Source organism: Sorex fumeus, unplaced genomic scaffold, assembly GCF_029834395.1.
Source record: "Sorex fumeus unplaced genomic scaffold, SorFum_2.1 ptg000065l, whole genome shotgun sequence".
NCBI classification, from domain to species: domain Eukaryota; kingdom Metazoa; phylum Chordata; class Mammalia; order Eulipotyphla; family Soricidae; genus Sorex; species Sorex fumeus.
The window spans coordinates 5,987,621-6,006,822 of record NW_026606122.1 but is presented as its reverse complement, the minus strand read 5'-3'; the positions used below and the strand labels follow the sequence as shown (position 1 = coordinate 6,006,822).

The 19,202-nt window shown below is 47.7% G+C and overlaps 1 protein-coding gene across 1 annotated transcript; it reads right to left on the bottom strand.

Moving 5' to 3' along the window:
• Positions 1-1,609: 1,609 nt before the first annotated feature.
• ELK1 (ETS transcription factor ELK1) lies at positions 1,610-18,639 on the bottom strand. The gene is made up of 6 exons (XM_056128644.1): positions 18,482-18,639; positions 8,935-9,212; positions 6,113-6,565; positions 3,817-4,263; positions 3,106-3,207; positions 1,610-2,998 (listed from the first exon to the last, which is right to left on the bottom strand). The coding sequence occupies exons 2-6, from the start codon at positions 9,142-9,144 to the stop codon at positions 2,900-2,902; spliced, it is 1,311 nt and encodes a 436-aa protein (XP_055984619.1). The 5' UTR covers positions 9,145-9,212; positions 18,482-18,639; the 3' UTR covers positions 1,610-2,899.
• Between the last annotated feature and the right edge of the window lie 563 nt (positions 18,640-19,202).

The window sequence follows — 19,202 nt, the reverse complement described above, 5'->3', positions numbered from 1 at the left end:
TAGTGTTTTTTTTTCTTTAAACAATACATATACAGTTCCAGACTCACAGCCTCTGCTATGTCTCTCACTGACAGGCTCACCTACCCCTTCTATCACACAGCCTCTCGGACATTTTTCTCACTCACTCACACAGGGAGTCATTTTTGATGTCATTGATTCCTGGTCTCACTACAGTCTCCTAAAAGTTTTTCACACAATCAGAGTTTAGAGCCTGTCTCACTCAGCCAATATCACTGTTATTTACTTTTGCCAGTTTTACACATATACACATAAACAGTCACACCTTTTGATAAGCTGTTTCCAACACTCAGTCGGGCTGCCATTTTCTCACTTATACAAATAGTCACTGACTTCCAGCCACCATAAAGTTCTACTTGAGTACACAAAATCACTCTCTTACCTCTTTTCACTAAAACCCATATTTCACACACCCACAGACCCCAGTTATAGCTGAGAGTTTCACACACAGACGAACACACTGGAATGCAGACACCAACTTAGTCACCTAGTCTCACAGTTCTCCTCAAGTGTTTTCCAGCACATTCAACCCTTCATTTACAGTCTTCAAGAAAGTTGCTTGAAGAGTTTTACAGTTCCTCAGGCATAGTCTCAGTCACCCATTCACTATCATAGTCACATTCCCTCAGCTTCTGAGGCTTTGGGGTCATAATATCATAATTGCTAACGGGTGCTTAATCAGTCCCCCCCACACACATACATATATGTGTCCCATTTCAGTTGCTCACACCATTTATTTCTTTTTGTCAGTTTATTAGTTATAGCCTTGCTACTTCCCTTTTGTTGCATGTGTATGTGGGGTTAGGGAACGAACTCACACATGTGAAGCACATGCTTTACCACTGAACCACATCCCCCTTAAAAACGTTTTTGTATAACTGAAACCCAAGCACAAAAATTTGTAAGTCTACAACTGTACCTCATGGTGTTTCACTAATTAAAAAACGTTTTTTGTTATTTTTTTAGGGGCCACACCTGGCAGTGCTCAGGGTTTACTCCTGGATCTGTGTTCAGTGATCACTCCTGGCGGGGCTTCAGGGACCCTCTGGGTTCTGGGAATTGAACCCGGGTTGGCAAATGCCCCTACCCCCATAGTGACATTTATTTCCTGACAATCTCTATGCCATTTTCATGTCCCCATAGGTTACCAAACATAATTGGTCTGTCTTGATCACTCTCAACCTGTTAAATAATGATTGATCTGTGGTGCCTACTACCTCTTCATCAACATCCTCTCTCGCTCACACACAAACCATTTCCTTGAACAGTTATCCTTCACTTTGTCTTACAGTGATTTTCTGACACATAGCCGCGATTTCTCAGAGACACAACATCAAGTTTGGGACTACAGCTCCTACTCGGTTGCCCACAGTCTCAATCCACAAGCAACTACAACTCCCCAGTGTCTCTTTTTCATACCTTTGGCTCCCAGTCTACAGTCTTTATTATTGTTTCTGTCACATGCACCACCATGTTCTTTCTCTCAGAACCAATCTCATAACCTAACCACCTTTCACACACAGTGTCAGGCTTGTCATACTCAGACCCAACAGCTTCAAGGCCAAAAAAAAAATGCTATCAGTCTCCAGCATCACCTTTAAAAATATATATTTACAGGAACAATTACCCATTCTCTGGGACTATTAGAAAAAAATCCACATTTTGGGGAAATAAAACAAACAGTGGAGACAGGTGTAGCACCGTCCCCCAAATCACCAACCCCTCCCAGGTCCCCAGGACAGGGCTGTTGCTGATAGGAGGCAAGCCTAGAAGTCCTTTGAGCCCACCTCTCTCCAGCCCAGAACTGGAACATGGCAGACTTAATGTCCCTCATTCCTCCCTCCCAACTCCAGGGACACTTAAAGGGTCCTATGTACCCGCCCGCAGGAAATTGGGGGGCTGAGAGGGAGGGAGCTGGAAATTCATTTGGTATCAAAAATAAACACTTGGGAGTGGCAGGAAGATTCCTCCCCTCACCCCAAATCCCTTCCTTCCCACCCACCCCATCTCAGATACAGGATGAGATGGCCCTTCGCCCCTACTGAAAAGTTCCATTTAAAAATAGATTATACTATCAAAATGGCAGGGAACGGGGTACAGGGAAACCTGGAGTACTGGTAGGAGGGGTCCCCCAGACGGGGACTCTGCCCCCCCAAACCCTCCATTGGGAGGTAAAGGTAGGACCCCAGGAGTTTGGCAGACACAGGAATGGCTTTTCAAGGGGAGAGACAAAAGGGGTATTCCTTTCTGGCCAAAAAGTTGGCTGAGAAAAGGACAAGCTGTCTGAGAAAACGTCTTTGGCCGTGGAAAATCCCATTCCAAAAGTGTGAATCTTCCTCGGCCAAGACTCCCAAACCATGAAGTGGCACAAATTATTCCTGGACCCTTAGGAATGGCCAAGAATAAACAACTACAATGATTTCTTCTACAAACACCTAGAAACAGCGTTCCCTCAGCTTCCCAAGGGCAGGCTGAGAGAGAAAGAAAAGAAAAAAGAAGGGGCCTTCTCAAGCCAGACCCCGATTGTCCTGTGTTAGGGAAAAAGATATGGAGATCAGGGGAGATAGCCTCACACCCTCCTTCAAAGAGATGGGCCAGGATCTTCCCAGTGGCCTTCAAAAAATAAATAAACCGCCCCCCTCAACTACAGGAGTAGGAGACGTGTGAGGACGGCTACTGGGGGACCTGACAAAAAGAGAGGAGAGTTATCGTGTTTCATGTGGGTTGTGAAGAGAAGCTTCTTCCTAAGAATCCCTACCCCCACAATCAGAGAACGAGTCAGTCTCATGAACTCTCTTTTCTCTTTGAATTAAGATGGCTGGAGAGAAGTCCAAGGCATGGATGGAGTGACCACCCCAAGGGGTGGCTGTGCTGATGGTAGTCATGGCTTCTGGGGCCCTGGGGAGAGCACCACGGGGGTTGAGAGGCCATCCACGCTGATGGAAGGGATGTGCACCTGGGCGCTTCCACTGGAGGGGAACTGGGGACAGAAAGAGGAAGATGTCACACATGTGGCTTAGGCAGGGTCTCTGCTCTGCTCTGGGATGAGGTGCGGGGGTGGGGTGGAGTGGGGGTGCGGAATCCTACCTGAAAGGAGAGTTTGGCAGGACTACGGGGTGCAATGGGACTCAGAGTGCTCCAGAAGTGGATGCTGGAGGGCAACGAGCTGGGTGTCAACAGCACCGGAGTCTGGAGGGAAGGGTTTGGTGATACTCAAGCAAGCAGATGATAGGCGAGGGGAACACAGAAGGCACAAACCCTGCTCCCACCACTTTCCCCACTTAGATTTCTGATGTCACTCCTCTCAAGTACACAGGCTTAGCCCCCCAGTCCTAGGTTCTTGTCTGTCACACCTCTCTCCTATTTGACATGGAACCCCAACTCCTGAGACTCAGTCTCAGGGGATCAAGATGACCCACACAAGACACTGATCATATGTTGCATGTCTTCTCCCAAGTCACCTCAACATCACAGGGTCTAAGAATGACTCCATAGGGCTCACTGGGAAAAACACAGTGTGCCAATCCCAGACCCAAAGGCTTAGTTCAAGTTATTCACACCAAGCCTCAACCTGAAAAAGAGTTCCTGCAGAAAATGGGGCCCTCAGGACTCGATCCCCCGTAAAACTCCCCCAGACTGTACTTCACTAGGACAACCCTGGCACTAGCGACTCTCCAGCCCTTTGATAATCAGGCTCCATTCTTCCAGCATGGCCTCAACTCAAGCCAAGGCCCTCTTTAGTCGTTTATAACCCCATTTGTTCTGGTGCTTGCCACCACCCACCCCACCAGCTCTCACCAGTGTATGAGAAGGTAGAAGGGATGGAGTCAGTGCTGGCCCTGGTGCCTGAAGCCCGGAGCCAGATCCCGATCCTGGAGTCCGTTCGGGTCCCGGACCACTCAGTAGCCCTGGGCTGAGTGGAAGCTCCAGGTCTCGGGGCTTCCGGCCCTTCTGAGGTTGGACGTTCTCTGTGTGCGATGACGATGTAGAGGCTCCAACACCGACTACCTGTGCTGTAGTCTCCATGACAACTGCGGGCAGGTGGGCTGGCACATCTTCCGTGGGAGAAACTTCCGACTCAACCTTCGATTCCAGCACAAATTCCACCTCCCCATGGGCTGCAGCTTCCAACTCATCCTTGGGCGTGTCCACTTTGACGTCGGTGGGCAGTGACCTGCCAAACCTGGCCTCCAAACTCAGTTCTTCTGATTTAGGGTTCAGGGTCTCAGGTGGGGTGAGGATGACCTGAAGAGGAGCAGGTGCAGAGAGACTGTAAGAAGACTGCTGGGTGGACTGGGGAGATAGCAGAAGGGGTCAAGCATATGCCTAGCATGTGGGAGGCTTTAAGTACCAGCCCCAGGATGACCCTGACCCCTGCCCCTGCACCAAACAAACTTTGTTTTTCCTTTCAGGACTGGGGCTGGGCTTAGCGGTAAAGCTCATGCTGTGCACGCAAGAGGCCCTGTGTTAAAAATGAAAGAACTAGGGGCCAGAGAAATAGTTCATTAGGTAGGGCGCTTGCCATGCAAGCAGCTGAACCAGGTTTGGATTCTGGCATCACATATGGTTAACCCAAGCACCACCAGAAGTGATTCTTGAGTGCAGAGCCAGGAGTAAGCCAGAGCAAGTTGTGGATGTGGTCCCAAAAACAAAACAAAGGACTGCATGGTGGCGAAGTCAATGATTTGGTTTGGAAAATGGTATTTAGTACTGGGTATCTGCTGCAACCTGGAGCACATGCTAAAACAATGTGGGACTTTGCCAATAAAGCTGCTGTTTTCACAGGGGATTGCCCTGCCACAGAGGCAGGGGGGGATGGGGGGATGTGGGTGGGGGGGATACTATCCATGGTGGTGGAAAATGGGCACTGGTGGAGGGATGGGTATCTGATCATTGTATAATTGAAACCAAAGCACAAAAAATTGTAAATCTACAACTGTAAAAAAAAAATAAAATAAAATAAAGGGAAAAAAAAGCTGCTGTTTTCAGAGGCAGCTTCTCCAATCTGCAGGCAGGGATAACTCTGGGTGCAGGATTTATGGGGATCCTTCCCTCATTCATTAAAGCAGTGGTCCTCCAGATCAGCTGCATCCACCTCACCTGAAAACTAGTTGAAAGTGTCCATTCTGGCCAGGAGAACTGGTCAATGGTTGGAAGCTTGCCACAAGTGTGTGTGGGGAGGGGGAAGGAGGGCAGTTAGGATAGAGAAGGGACCAGTATGACCAAAATACTTAGAAATACTCACTCTGGACAAGATCTAAGTGTTAAAAGTTGGTAAAGTGACATACATGATAACCTTACAGTATCTGTATTGCAAACCACAATGCCCAAAAGGGGGAAGGAGAGAGAAAAAGAGAGGGAGAGAGGGGGAGAGAAAGACAGAGAGAGAGAGTGGCGGATTGGGGGTTGCAGGAAGGAAACTGGGGACAATGTTGGTGAGAAATGTACACTGGTGAAGGGAAAGGTGTTGGAACATTATATGACTGAGCAACTTTGTAACTGTATATCTCATAATGATTCAATTTTTAAAAATGTGCCCATTCTAGGCATGGGTATGTGTACAGCAGGTAGGGCGCCTGCCTGGCATGTAGCCGACCTGAATTTGATCCCTGGCATCCTATATGTCCCCTGAGTTCACCAGAACTAACCCCTGAATACAGACTCGGGATTAAGCCCTGAACACTGCCAGGGGTGACCCAAAAACAAACAAAAAAATTAAAAAAAATATTCTCAGTCTCTGGCCCATCCCGACAACCACATATATCAGATTCTGAGGATGGGTTTCCACAATCTAGTTTAAAATACCCATTAGGTGGCTAGATGACTGCTGAAGGGCATTAAACAAATACAAGGGGATATGGGTATGAAATGTTGGAGGTATACTACTGATTCCAATGCCCTTCCTTTCCTTTCTTCTCTAGCTAGCACTGCTCTGAAACCCAAAGTTTCCTCCTAGGGGATTTCTGTATCTTTCCTTCTGCCATGTATCCTTTAATCACAGGTTTGTGGCCCCCTACATTCTCCACACACTCCTCCATTCCCTCTGGGAATTGTCTATCCCTCTCACAGACTTCCTAATCCTTCTGGTTCTTACCTGCAGAGGAAGGTCGACATCCTCAGTCTTCAGGCAGGCCTCCAAGGGGCTTGGGCTGGTGCTCCTGCTCCCTGAGAGGAGCATTGCCCCTGAAGGGGTACTGGTGGGGAGTACTGCAGGAGGCCGAGGATGAGGTGGCAGCTGTGGGTGTGGCTGCGGTTGCAGGGACTGAATTGTGAAGGTAGAATAGAGGCCTGAGCGCATGTATTCATTTCGGCTACTACGTGCCAAGCCACCTGTGCCTGCCACTCCCCCACCTTTGGGTGGGCCTGGCTTCCCAGAAGCAGGGTCCCCAGGGGCAACATGAAGAGCAGTAGGTGCCATGTTTGCCACAGTGGAGGTGACAGGTATCTCGGGTGGTGGCAAGTAGTCCTCAGTAGAGCACCCTGCGATTTCAGGGTAGGACACAAACTTGTAGACAAACTTCTGGCCGCTGACTTTGCGGATGATGTTCTGGAAAGGGAGAGAGGGGGAAAAGGGCCTTAGCAGAAAGGGTGGGGGCTAGGGGTGCAGAGAGGTGTGTCTCCTAATGTCTTCTCATGGTTTTGTTCTTTGGGCCACACCTGGTGATGCTCAGGGTTTACTCCTGGCTCTGTGCTTAGGATCATTCCTGATGGACATAGAAGACCATACGGGATGCTGGGGTTCAAACCTAGGTTTTGCCCCAAGCAAGGCAAATGCCTTACCCACTGTCCTATCACTCTGGCCCCTAATGTCTTCTTTTTTCTTTTTCTTTTGTTTTTGTTTTAGAGACACACTGGAGATGTTCAGGGGTTACTCCTGGCTCTGCACTCAGAAATTACACCTGCTAGTGGTCAGGGGACCATATGGGTCGACAGTGTATAAGGCAAGTACTTTACCTACTGTATTATTTGTCTGGCCACTGTAATGTCTTATTATGCCCCTTACTCGTTGTTTAAGTTGTACTATTTTTCCCTTTGGTTTTGTTTTGGGGACTATGCCGCATGGTTCTTGAGGGGTACTTCCACTTCCGGCTCTTGGGAGACAACACAATCACAGAGATTGAACCTGAGCTGCCCACAGGCAAAACATATGCTCCAGCCCTTTGAGCTATCTCCCTGGCCCCTTCCCTGTCTTTTTTGTTGAAGAAGAGTAGGCCACACCAGGTGGTACTCAGGGCTTACTCCTGACTCTGTGCTCAGGGATCGCTCCTAGAACCCTATGCGGTGTCAGGATAAAACCAGGCAAGTGCCAGATATGTAGCACTCTCTCTCTGGCTAATGTCTTTTTTGTTTGTTTGTTTTTGACTTACACCAGTGGTGTTCAGGGCATACTCCTGGCTCCATGCTCAGGGATCACTTTCCAGGGCAAAAAGCCAGGGCTAAGGGCATCATATGTAGTGGTGGGATTAAATCTGGATTGAGTGTGTGCAAGGTAATTGCCCTGCCCACTGTACTACTGCTCCAACCCATGACATAAAAGTTGGAAGAGACTAAAGTCATATAGAAGGATGTGGTGCTGACTTATTAATATAGAGGATTACTTAAAGCTATGAACACAGATATGGAACAGGGAAAGGTCACTAGGGAGGGCAGGATGAGTTTTAAGAATGAGTTTTAAGAATCTTCCCCCACGCCAGACTGTTTCATTCAGGGCAACCCAGAGTGGGGGAGATGAACCCCCCCCCCGCCCTAATGGAGCTAGCCCTTGCAACTGAAAACCTCCAGAACTCAATCAACACCATGCTCACGGCTGCTCTCTACATGCTTGGATGCGTTTCACCCATGAGTGAACCTATTCCTGGAACTATTCTCATATTTTACACCACTAAGATTCCAAGAGTAGTGTACCACATTTGATGGGGTTTAAAGTAAAAGGCAACCAATATTAGGGGGAAATACATTTTTAAAGATATATATATATGCATATAAGAACAAGAGGAGAATTGATCAAAATTTGCAAGGTCCAAGAGGAAGCAGTAAGGAAAAATTTCCATAATACCGTCATGGAGGTTTGTACTGTAAGAAGAAATAGCTTTTGGAATTATTATTCTATAACAAGAACAGATAATGAGACAACTGAAGATTTCAGGACAGGCCCCAGGGGCTCTGGGGCAAGAAAAACAATTATTCATATGGTTCATTATAAGTATTAAAATCAGCACTACTTTGTAAAAGTCTGGGCTATAGGCATAAGGTAAGAAAATGAAAGGTTAGGGCTGAATCACATATATGGCGCTTGCTCTGGATGTGGCCGAACCGGGTTCTATCCTCAGTACCCCCAGTACCCCATAGGATGCTCTAAGCCCCACTAGGAGTGCTCCTTCAGCACAGAACCAAGAGTAAGGCCTGAGCAGCACAGAAACAGGAATAAGCTTTGAGTACTGATGGGTGTGCCCCCCCCAAAAAAAAACCCCTGAAATGTAGTGCAGGCTGTAATGGGACAGTATGACCTAGATGAAACTCAGAGTGGATATCTGTATTAATATTACGATGAGGGGTTTAGTGAAAACAAACTTGGGACCAAAGATAGTACAGTGGGTAGGGTGCTTGTCTTGCATGTGGCTGACCCAAGTTCAACCTACAGCATGCAATATAATTTCCCAAGTCCATCAGGAGTGATCCCTGAGCACAGAGCTAGGAGTAATATGGCACAAAAGCCACCCCCTAAAAGAACCCAGAAAGACTGTAGTATAATTTATAATAACTGTTAGGTAAAGCCAGCAGTGGTCTGAAGATAGTAGAGCATGGAGTAGAGGGACAAAAATGATCGATTTTAATCTTATTCTCAAAATGACAATTAAGACACAAACAAGATGATGCAATAGTCTCTGATAGCTTACCTGGTCTTTGACAGCTTACCTTGTCATAGTAGTAGCGCAAGGCCCGGCTGAGCTTGTCATAATTCATATTAGTCTTGTTCTTCCGCAGCCCCCACAGACGAGCCACCTCCTCAGCATCCACTAGCTTGAACTCCCCACCATCACGTGAAGTCCAAGAGATAATATGGCCATTGCCTTGCTCTCTCAGCAGCTGCAGCAGAAACTGCCACAGTGTAACAGAGGGGTCCATTGCTGGGGAAGTAGTCACGCCATTCCAGGGGCACCTGGAGGACAAATGGCTTAAAACCACAAGGCTGCCTGCAGACAGAACACCAGGAAGGGCAGAGGTCAGTGGGATGATTCCTTTTTTTGCCCTTCTGTTTCTACCTGCCAACCTCCCCCTCTGCAGTCCTACCATCACTCCTTAAACATCCTCAGATTCAACCCTATACTCTTCAGCTTTGGATGCCCCCTACTGGGAATTTTAGGATGGTGTGAATATATTTCTTCTGTGGGACACTCAGGACTCTGAAGGAACAGATGGCTGGCCACATATGTGGCAGACTGAATAATGCCCACCCACAAAGATGTCTACAGCCTTACACCCTAATCTCTGGAACCTGTTTATTTGGGGGCCACACCCGGCGGAGCTCAGGCTTACTCCTGGCTCTGCTCTCAAGGATCACTCCTGCAGGGCCCAGGGGATCATATGTGGTGCCAGAGATTCAAGCCAGGTCTGCTGTGTGCAAGGCAGGCACCCTGCCCCGCTGTACTATATCTCTGGCCCATGGAACCTCTGAGTACATTAGACTACATGGCAAAAGGAGCTTTGCTGATGAACCTAAGGGTAGGGAGCTTAAAACACAGAGATTATTCTGGATAATTCAGGTGACTTTTATCTAATCACAAGAACATTTACTGAAAGCAGGAGGCAGGGGGGCTGGAGTGAGAGTATAGTGGACAAAGCATTTTCCTTGCAAGTGGCTGACTCAGGTTTGATTCCTGGGACCCAATATGGAACCCCAAACACTGCTAGAAGTGATCCCTGGGTGCAGAGTCAGAAGTAAACCCTGAGCACCACCAGGTATGATGCCCAAAATAAACAAACAAAACCCAAAAACCAAAACACAGGAGGCAGAAGAGGCAAGAGAGATCCAAAACATAACTAAGAGGGACTTAACCTACCTTTATTGGTTGAAGATGGAAGAAGGCTGGAGAGATAGTATAGAGGTTAGAAGGTTGGAGCACTTGCCTTGTATGCTGCCAACTTGGGTTTGATCCCCAGCACTGCACAGGGGCCCCTTAGCCCTACCAGAATTGATCCATGTGTACAGAGCCAGGAGTAAGTCCTGAGTACAGCCAGGTGTGGCCCAAAAATAAAAAATAGAAAAAGAAGGGGCTGGAGTGATAGTACAGTGAGTAGGGCATTTGTCTCTGGGTTTGATCCCAGGAATCCCATATGGTACCCTAAGCACTGCCAGGCATAATTCCTGACTGCAGACCCAGGAGTAATCCCCGAGCATCACTGGGTATGATTAAAAAAAAACAGAAAAAAAGAAAAAATAGAAAAAGAAGATGGAACAATGGGCTAGAAATGCAGTGGCCTTTGAGAGCTGACAATGGCCCTAAACTGCCAGCCAGTAAGGAAACAGGAACGTTAATCCCAAAGCCTCCAGGAAATACATTCTGCCAATAACCTGAAAGAGCAGGAAACTGATCCTTCCCTTGCCCAGAAAGGAATGCAGCTCTGCAGACACCATGGACTGGACTTCTCACCCACAGAAGTCTTAAGATGTTATTTTAAGAAAAAAATTGGAGGGACTGTGGTCAACATCTGGCTGTGTTCAGGGCTTACTCCTGGCTCTGTGCTTAGGGAATCACTCATGGCGGGGTTCAGCAGACACTCTGCAATGCTAGGGATGGAACTGAGGTCACCTGCATGCAATGCACGTGCCCTACCCTATGTACTATAGTTCTGGTCCTATGGTAAATGCGTGTGGCTTTAAGCAGCTAGATTTGTGATCACTTGTTTAAGCATAAACAGATGGCAAGCACAATTCCTCTCACCTGGATACTTGCCTTTGTAATGCCTACCCTAGCAAACATTAAGCTTTCCAGAAAGTTCCTTCTGTCAGGGGCCTCATTCCTCTGCCTATAAGTCTTTCTCATAGCTCATATCCCAGCTCCTGGGGTCATGCTTTGTGAACCCTTCCTGCAACCAGGTGCCTGCCGTTTCCCACTCCTCTCCTCTGAGCTTTTTTTTTTTTGCTTTTTGGGTCACATCCAGTGATGCACAGGGGTTACTCCTGGCTTTGCACTCAGGAATTACTCCTGGTGGTGCTCAGGGGACCATACGGGATGCTGGGAATTGAACCCAGATCGGCCGCATGCAAGGCAAACATCCTATCCGCTGTGCTATCACTCCAGCCCCTCCTCTGAGCTTCTTGGGGCTGTTACCATCCCTGTATGTTCTCTTTCTTGGTCAGAGTAACACCTAGCCTGTATTACGTGCTTACTCTTGCCAGACATTGTTCCAATCAGCAGCAACACGACTTGTGAGGACAGTTTCCCTTGTTCTATGGTCAGACTGCCAAGGGTGGAATCTCAGAAACCCCACACCTGCTATTCACTGATAGGGTAGTCAGGGGCACATTCTTGAATGCGTGCCTCAAAGTTTCCATCTGTGAAATAGGAATCACAATAATACCACCTAACTTGCAAGGTGACTATATGAATTAAATATGCTCTGCCTGGGATGTAACAATTTCTTAATAAATGAGGCTCTGATTTGTTCCTAAGCCTTTATCTGCAATTTTCAAACTCCTAAAAGCTCTAAAACCCGGAAGCTTCCCTGTAGCCCTGTGGGCAGCAAAAACTGCTGTGAAATGAAAGGCCCCTTCTGGTCTTTATTGATCCCCATTTAGCATGACTATTCGTACATTTTGTGACTGTTCGTACATTTCACAGCAGAAATCTGAATGTGGCTGATTACCGAGCCCACTAAGGGTGTTATGTAACATCTTGTCTGTGCACCTTGTTATTTTCCTAAAATCTGAAAAATTTGAAATTCGGAAACATCTTGCCCCAAGGGTTCTGGATAAGGAACTGGAGCTCTGGACTGTTATCTTTACAGGTGCTGGCTCATTTTTCCTCTCCCCTAAAGTAGTAGGTACTCTTATTATCGCTAATTTGCTGGGGGGGAGGGAGGAGACCTGAGGCACAGAACTGCTGAGAGCCAGCTCCGGGCCCCACAGCTCTGAGAGGCAGAGCCAGGATTTGGGTGCACGCAGTCAGGCTCCAGCTGTTTAAGCTTCAGAAACATTAAGCTACACTCCCCTTCCCAGGGAGAAAAGGGCCTTCCCTGTCCCCTCATCGCAGTTCTCTGCTGAGAGTGAAATAAACATGAGCTTCCCATTTCTTCAAAGAATGAGCTTTCATCAGTCAACCAGCCACAGGGTGGAAGTGTTGGGTTAAGAATGAGGTACTCCAAATCAGAGGGTGCCTAGGAGGCCCCCTCTCCTTCCATTATAGCTTGACTTCTTTAATCTATAAGGAAATATACAGTATGTTCCTCTTATGGCTGAGCTGTTTTGAAGTTCACTCAGCAGAGGCACAATTTGAGGCAATTATACAAGTCACAAAGCTATGAAGTGTGTCCAGATCAGAGCGTCCTGCATCCAAGACCTCTTGCTGAGCTTATTTTCAAGGCCTGCTTATTTCTGAGGCTCAAAGAGTTTATTGGAGTCCTGGTGGCTAAGAGAGGCATTTTTACCAGTTCTTCTAACAGCTGCAACAGACTCTTGCCAGTGAAGGCGAAATTTGACAGTTTGCCTCAGTTTTAACGGCACACAGGGTTTTGTACTTGATTATCACATCTCCCCAGGAGCCTTAATGAGTTCCACTAATCTGCCTTCCTCAGACTGGTGACTACTTACTTCTCTTCATCTATTTATTTATTTTGCTTTTGGGGGGAGGTACACATGGCAGTGCCCAGGGATTATTCCTGGTGGGCTGAGGGACTGTTTGAGGTCCCAACAGTCCAACCCAGATCAGATGCATGCAAAGGCCTTACCAGCCTCCATCCTCTTCATCTGATTCATTTATTAAGCATTTACTAAGTATCCATTGTGGGCTGGTATTGGGGTGAGCAAAACAAAATCTCCTGCCTGAGTGGCATGCACATATTAGTATAGACAACATGAGAGAAGATAAACAAGTACAGGAGATGTCAGATATTGGGAAGAGCTGTGGGCAAAAATACAGCAGGGAAGGCATGGCTATATTTCAATGGGTCAAGAGGGCAGTCAAGGAAAAGTGCCATTTGAGCAAAGACATAAAAAAAGAGGAGTCATTGTGATCACACAGACAATAAGGGACAAGGTGGAGAAGATAGCCAGTGTGAAAGGCCCTGAAGCTAAGAAGCATCCCAAATGCCAAAGGAAGAGAAAGGTTTGCAGCATGGTGGGAGAAGGGGAGCAGGACACACGGGGGGCGGGGGGGGGGGGCAGACCCAGTAAGACTTTTTTTCTCTTTTCTTTTTGTTTTGGTTGTGAGCCATACCTGGCAATCCTCAGGGGCTGCTTCTGGCTCTGCATTTAGAAATCACTCCTAGTGGTGCTCAGGGGACCATATGGGATTCCAGGAATTATTGAATACCATATGAACCCAGGTTGGCTGCGTACAAGGCAAACCCAGCTGTGCTATCTCTCTGCATCTCAGTGTGGCTTTTGTCAGGCATTCTAAAGCACTTCAGTGTTGACTGTGAGTGAGACAGGGGCTATGACAGGGTTGTGAACAGAAAGGAGGACAGGCTGTCACCTGGACTGTCACCGGATCTCTTTGGCTGTTGTGAGAACTGAGTGGAGGGACTGAAGAGGCTTCTGCAAGAGTCCATCTGAAAGACGGCAGTGGCTGTAGCAGAACTTGAGAAGTAGCTGAACTCTGGACAAAATCTGAAGACACCGATTTGTGACCTAGACACCCAGTAGGTTGTAGCTGGGATCAAATGAAATGGTAGTGCTGTGGGGGGGAATGTTCTGAATAGAGGTAAAGGGGACGATTTTCGAACAGATCAGTCTCAGATGCCTCTCAGGCTATGAATAGAAGCATTTTAAAAACAGAAACCAGGGGCTGGAGCAAAAGCACAGCAGGTAGGGTGTTTGCCTTGCACGAGGCTGACTCAGGTTCGATTCCCAGCATCCCATATGGTCCCCTGAGCACTGCCAGGGGTAATTCCTGAGTGCAGAGCCAGGAGTAAACCCTGTGCATTGCCAGGTGTGAAAAGCACAAAAAAAAATCAGGAACCAGTTTTGTGTACTTGTACTGTGAACTGCTCAACATTTTCATAAACTCATTTATTTCTCAAGTGAATGCTATAGGTGGCCATCATTAGCCTCCTATTTTCCAGATGATAAAATGGAGACACAAGGAAGTTGAGTCACTTGCCCAAGGTTACAGCTGGAAGTTGGCAGAGTCAGGACTCAAACCCAGGCCATTTGGCTCCAGGCAGTGACCCTAGCCACCTTGTCACACCAGTCCACTATGGAAGAAAATAGAAGGGTAAGGAAGATCCTAGAGGGAGAGAAAGGTTATTTTATACAGGGTGAGCAAGAAGGCAGTGACCTCTTTTCTGGCTTTAAAAATTTTTGTGAGGGAAGAGGGGCCAAATCTGGCTGTGCTCAGGACTTATACCTGGCTCTGTGCTCTCCAGGATCAACTCCTATATGTGATGCCAGCAAAACTGGTCAGCCACATGCAAGGCCAGCACCTTACAGCACAGGGGGTATCCTGTATTCTCTCTCCAGCCCCGGAAGTGACATTTGAGCAGACTTGTTTTTCTATTTGTTTTGGGGTCATACCCAGTGGTACTCAAGGGAGCTTCTGGTGCCAGGACCAAATGCAGAGCTCTCCCGCAAGCAAAACATGTGCTTAGCCTGTTAAGCTTGCTTTCCGGCCCTGAGCAGACTTGAAGGAGGTCTTTTTAACTCCTGTAGCAAGCCTGGCTGACATCTGTGGAGAGGATGTGCTGAGACAAGGAACAGCATGCACAAAGATCTGAGGGGAGCATTAATTTGGCATGGTACATAATGGGCACCAGAATCCCTCCAGGTCCCACCTGTGAGTCTATGCACATGCTGTTCTCCTGGCCAGGTGTATCTTGCCCCCGTTCTTGTATGTGATGATCCCTTTATCTTAGGGAGTATGAATTCTTCCTCTGTGATCCAACACGTGGAATGACCTGTCTACCTGGCAAATTTGCTCTTTTTAGGTGGATGGTCTCATTCTCCTCTGCCCTATTGCAGTTTTGTTGCCTTGAGCAAATTACTCAACCTCTCTGTTTCCATTTCTAGAAAATGGGACTGTTTTACTCTCCAAAATAGCCTCAATATACACCAAGTCTCAAAGGATTCTGTGAATATTAAATATCCATATGTAAAAGATTTAGAAAAGTAGTTCTGGCACATGGTAAACATTCAACAAATGTCAGCTCTCAGTTACTGTGCAGGTCCTTCTCCCTCCCCACCAACCTTCCGTAGCACAGTGGCCATAATGATCTACATCCAATCCCCTCTTTGACCTCACCTCCAGCCTCTCCCTCTACCCTGCTCTAACCATACAGGCCTCCTCCTTCTTCCGTGAATGTACCAGGTGGAAACCCACCTCAGGACCTTTGCACTGGCTGTTAGTTTGACACTTAGAATAGTATGACTTCCTTTCCTTAACTCAACAGTTACCTCCTAAGTGAGGCTGCTCTAGGTACACAATCTAAACCAGTCCAATATTCTATTCTTACCTTTCCTACTGCATTTCCCCTCTTTAGCACTTGTCGAACATACAATTTAACTTTACTTATTTCTATCTCTATGACTTTCAGCAAATATCTGCCCCCACAGGAGCAGGAATTGCTTTTTGTCCCCTTTCACATCCCCAGCACCTGGAAGAGTGCCTGGAGCTCAGTTATCTGTTGAATGAACAGTCCCAGCTAACCTCTTAACTAGTTCATAAATGCCTTCTTCATTGCCATCTGTCTATCACCATTCCCTATTGGTCTGAAATGGTATTTTCCCCCTTAATTCTTGTAAACAATTTAGAGGGTCACACCCAGCAGTGATTAGGGCTTACTCCTGGCTCTGCACTCAGGGATCATTCCTGGTGAGGCTCAGGGGATGCTATGGGGTGCTTGGTTCAAACCCAGTTCAGCCACATGCAAGGCAAGAACCCTGGCCGCTATACTTTGTCCCCTCCCAAACAATTTGTTACTGATCACCTATTATATGTTAGATACAATTTTAGGTATTAGAGAGCCTGCACTGAATAATCAGACAAAAGCTATAAACAAAAGGCTAGCTTTGTCAAGTCCATGTACTCTTCTTGAATACGTATTCCTCTCTTTCTCTTTCCTCATGTCTAAGTAAATTTCTTCCAATAAAAATGATTTTGCTTCACAAAAAACACACCAAAAAAAAACCCCTATAAGGCAACATGAGGCTCCCATTCTAATGGGGTAAAAGCAGGACTAAAATGGTGAATTTATGTATCAAAAAAAAAGAAAAAGAAAAGAGGCAAATAAAGCAGAGAAGGAGCCTGATAACTGCTAATTGTGCTGGTTTATATGGTCATGGAAGGTTGGATAGTTCACCAGAGCCCTGAAAAGAACCATGCAGAGATTGGGGATGAATTTTCTCAGGTAGAAAAAAAAATAGCCAATGCAAAGACTTTAAGCAGGCTGGACCCAGTCCAATAAATTTGAGGATCGGGGAGGTCAGTCCAGCTGGAACAGAATTAGAAGGGGGAGGTGCCGGAAATAAGGGCACAGAGGTTACTTGTTTTATTATTAACTCACAGATATTTTTTTATTTACACCGAAAGATTTTTGCAAAGGAAACAGGTGCAGACAGTGGTTCAATCCCTTATCAAAGGTTACTGAGCTGCTAAAATTGGGGGTGGATGGATGCTGAGACAAGGTGAAGAATGGAGGCAGCTAGGCAGAAAGAGGGAACAGCAAACACAAACAGCTTATGGAGAGGAACCAGGTTGTTTTGTAAGGAGTGTGCTCTACTGTGCGCAGGGAAGAGAAGAGAGTGGAGGGATTCAAGAAAGACCACCAAACCTTGTAGCTATGGGGCTTCCTTTAAGACTACCTATGCCACGGTCTCCTCCTAAGAAATAAAATTATTTTACTAATAAGATCAATTCATTTTCTTCAACCTTTTTACATCTTCAGATTGGCACCTATCCGGCAGACTGGTCCACACAGACCAGCAGTTATAATCATGGTGATGGACCAACGGTTCTCAGCCTTTCTAGAACTGGCACTGGTCCGTGGACGACTGGTTGAAGACCACTGATAAAAAACACTTGACCTGATACAGAGTAGGTGCTCAAGAAATGTTAGTTCCTTCTGGCTTCATCATCACCAGAAATGTATTTACTTAGTGTGTAAGAGGTGGGGTGCATTTCAACTGCTGGTTCCTATCTGTAAAAAGATTGAAAGCCATTCTTCCAGAGTTAAAAAAAAATCTGGGTTCATCAAGCACACAGAGTGCTGACGGGAAAGACGTTGGTTTGATCCACCGCAAAGAAAGGGGAGGGAAATTTTTTTAAAAACACTCCATAGGCTGGTCCTCCTGGAGGGCCATTGCACCCTTGGGGAGAGGGTCGTGATGAGAGGTGCAAGAGGTGTAAGCTAGAGGGGAGCAGGAGGGCTGATGAACACACCAGCTACAAAAGCAGGGTGGGGGTGGTGGCAAGGCTCATCTTATTTACTGAAAGCAAGGGGAAAGGAAAACTGAGTGACTCCCGCACAACAGTGGAGGGGAGAAATTAGCCATCACACAGACTGGTTTAAAGGAGAGGGGGCACAAAGCCAGGGGCTGGGTTACTAAACCAGGGGAAATATGAAGCACGAAGCTGACCCTTATTAAAGGGGAGAAGCCCAGGAACAGAGCGACAGTCCACAAAAACATGAAGGAGAGCGAGGGCAATGGATTGGTAACTAGGGGGATGTGAATACAATCTCTGTAAAATGTGATAAAGCCATGGATTAATGCACAGAGGGGAAGTGGAGGAGGCAGGAATACAAATTCACAGATTAACTCACAGTAAAAGAGGGGTGGGGGAGTCACACCACCGCCTGCTTAACTACAAGGAACAGGAGAGATAAGACCAACAAGGGCACAGACGGGGGAGGGGTGGGGGGGGGGCGCTGAAAGTTGCGGACCGAAGAAATACGTTCAGATGCACCAACTGTCAAGGAGTTGGACAATGCCAGATAGTGCTCCCCTAACTAAAAGAGGGGGGCAAGACTATGGACGAATCCATTCTAAGGTGGGGTAAGGGAAACATTTAAGCTCGAGAGCCGATCCATTCTAAAACGGGGGTGGGGGTGGGGGTGGTCTTAAGCCATTGTCAGATCCACTCCAAGGGGCGAAAGTAGGGTCAAAGCACTGGCAAGTCCCCCAGCCGTGGTGTGGTAGTGGGGAGTTGACTATCCAGCTACGGACCAAGCCACAGCCCCTCCATGCGGGGGCGGTAAGGATTAGTGGGGTCACAGACCTGACCCTCCACCCTTTAGACTCCCGACTCACCTGTGCTAAGCGTAGCGGTGGTGTTGGCAGTTCGGGGGGGGCGGGGGCTCCATGCGCTGCCCCACCGCCCCCCTGGCCCCGGTTCCGAGGCGGCAGTAGCAGCGGTGGCGGCGGCAGCAGCACCTAAGAAGCCGCCCCTGCCTTTCCCCACAGCTCACGTGGGCCTTCGAAGGAGGAGCCCCTGCTTCACCGCTAGTTGATTGGCCAAAGTGGCTTAGCCTTCACCGAGAGGCTTCCGAAGCTGGGGAGGCGGGAGGATTCTGTGGAGCTAGGCAGTGATTGGCTCTAGCGCAACAGAGAGCTCACAAATGGTAACAGGCGCTCCGCGCTGATTGGCTTAGGGAAGACAGCTCGCTGAACAACTGACAACGTCCTGGGGGCGTCAGCCTTACCCAGACTGACGTATAAGGGGCTTGATGGATGACAGCTAGCCTACGGGAATAGGTGGTTGGGATTGTTTTCTGCTGATTGGCCGGCGCAGCTGCCAAAGACCACAGCCAAAACACCAACGGGGCGGTGCTGCACGCCACGCTGCCCAGCGGAAGCGGGACATTTATAGAAGTGGGTGTAGCAGCCGGCAGGGAGGGGGTCGGGCCAGGGGTCTGTGTAGGCGGGCAGGGTAACTCTATGGTGATTGGAGAGGAAAGACAAATTTAGAACCGTGCAGAGATAAGGAGGGCAGGACAGCTGACAGACACGCGAAGGAGCCGAGTGGCGGAAT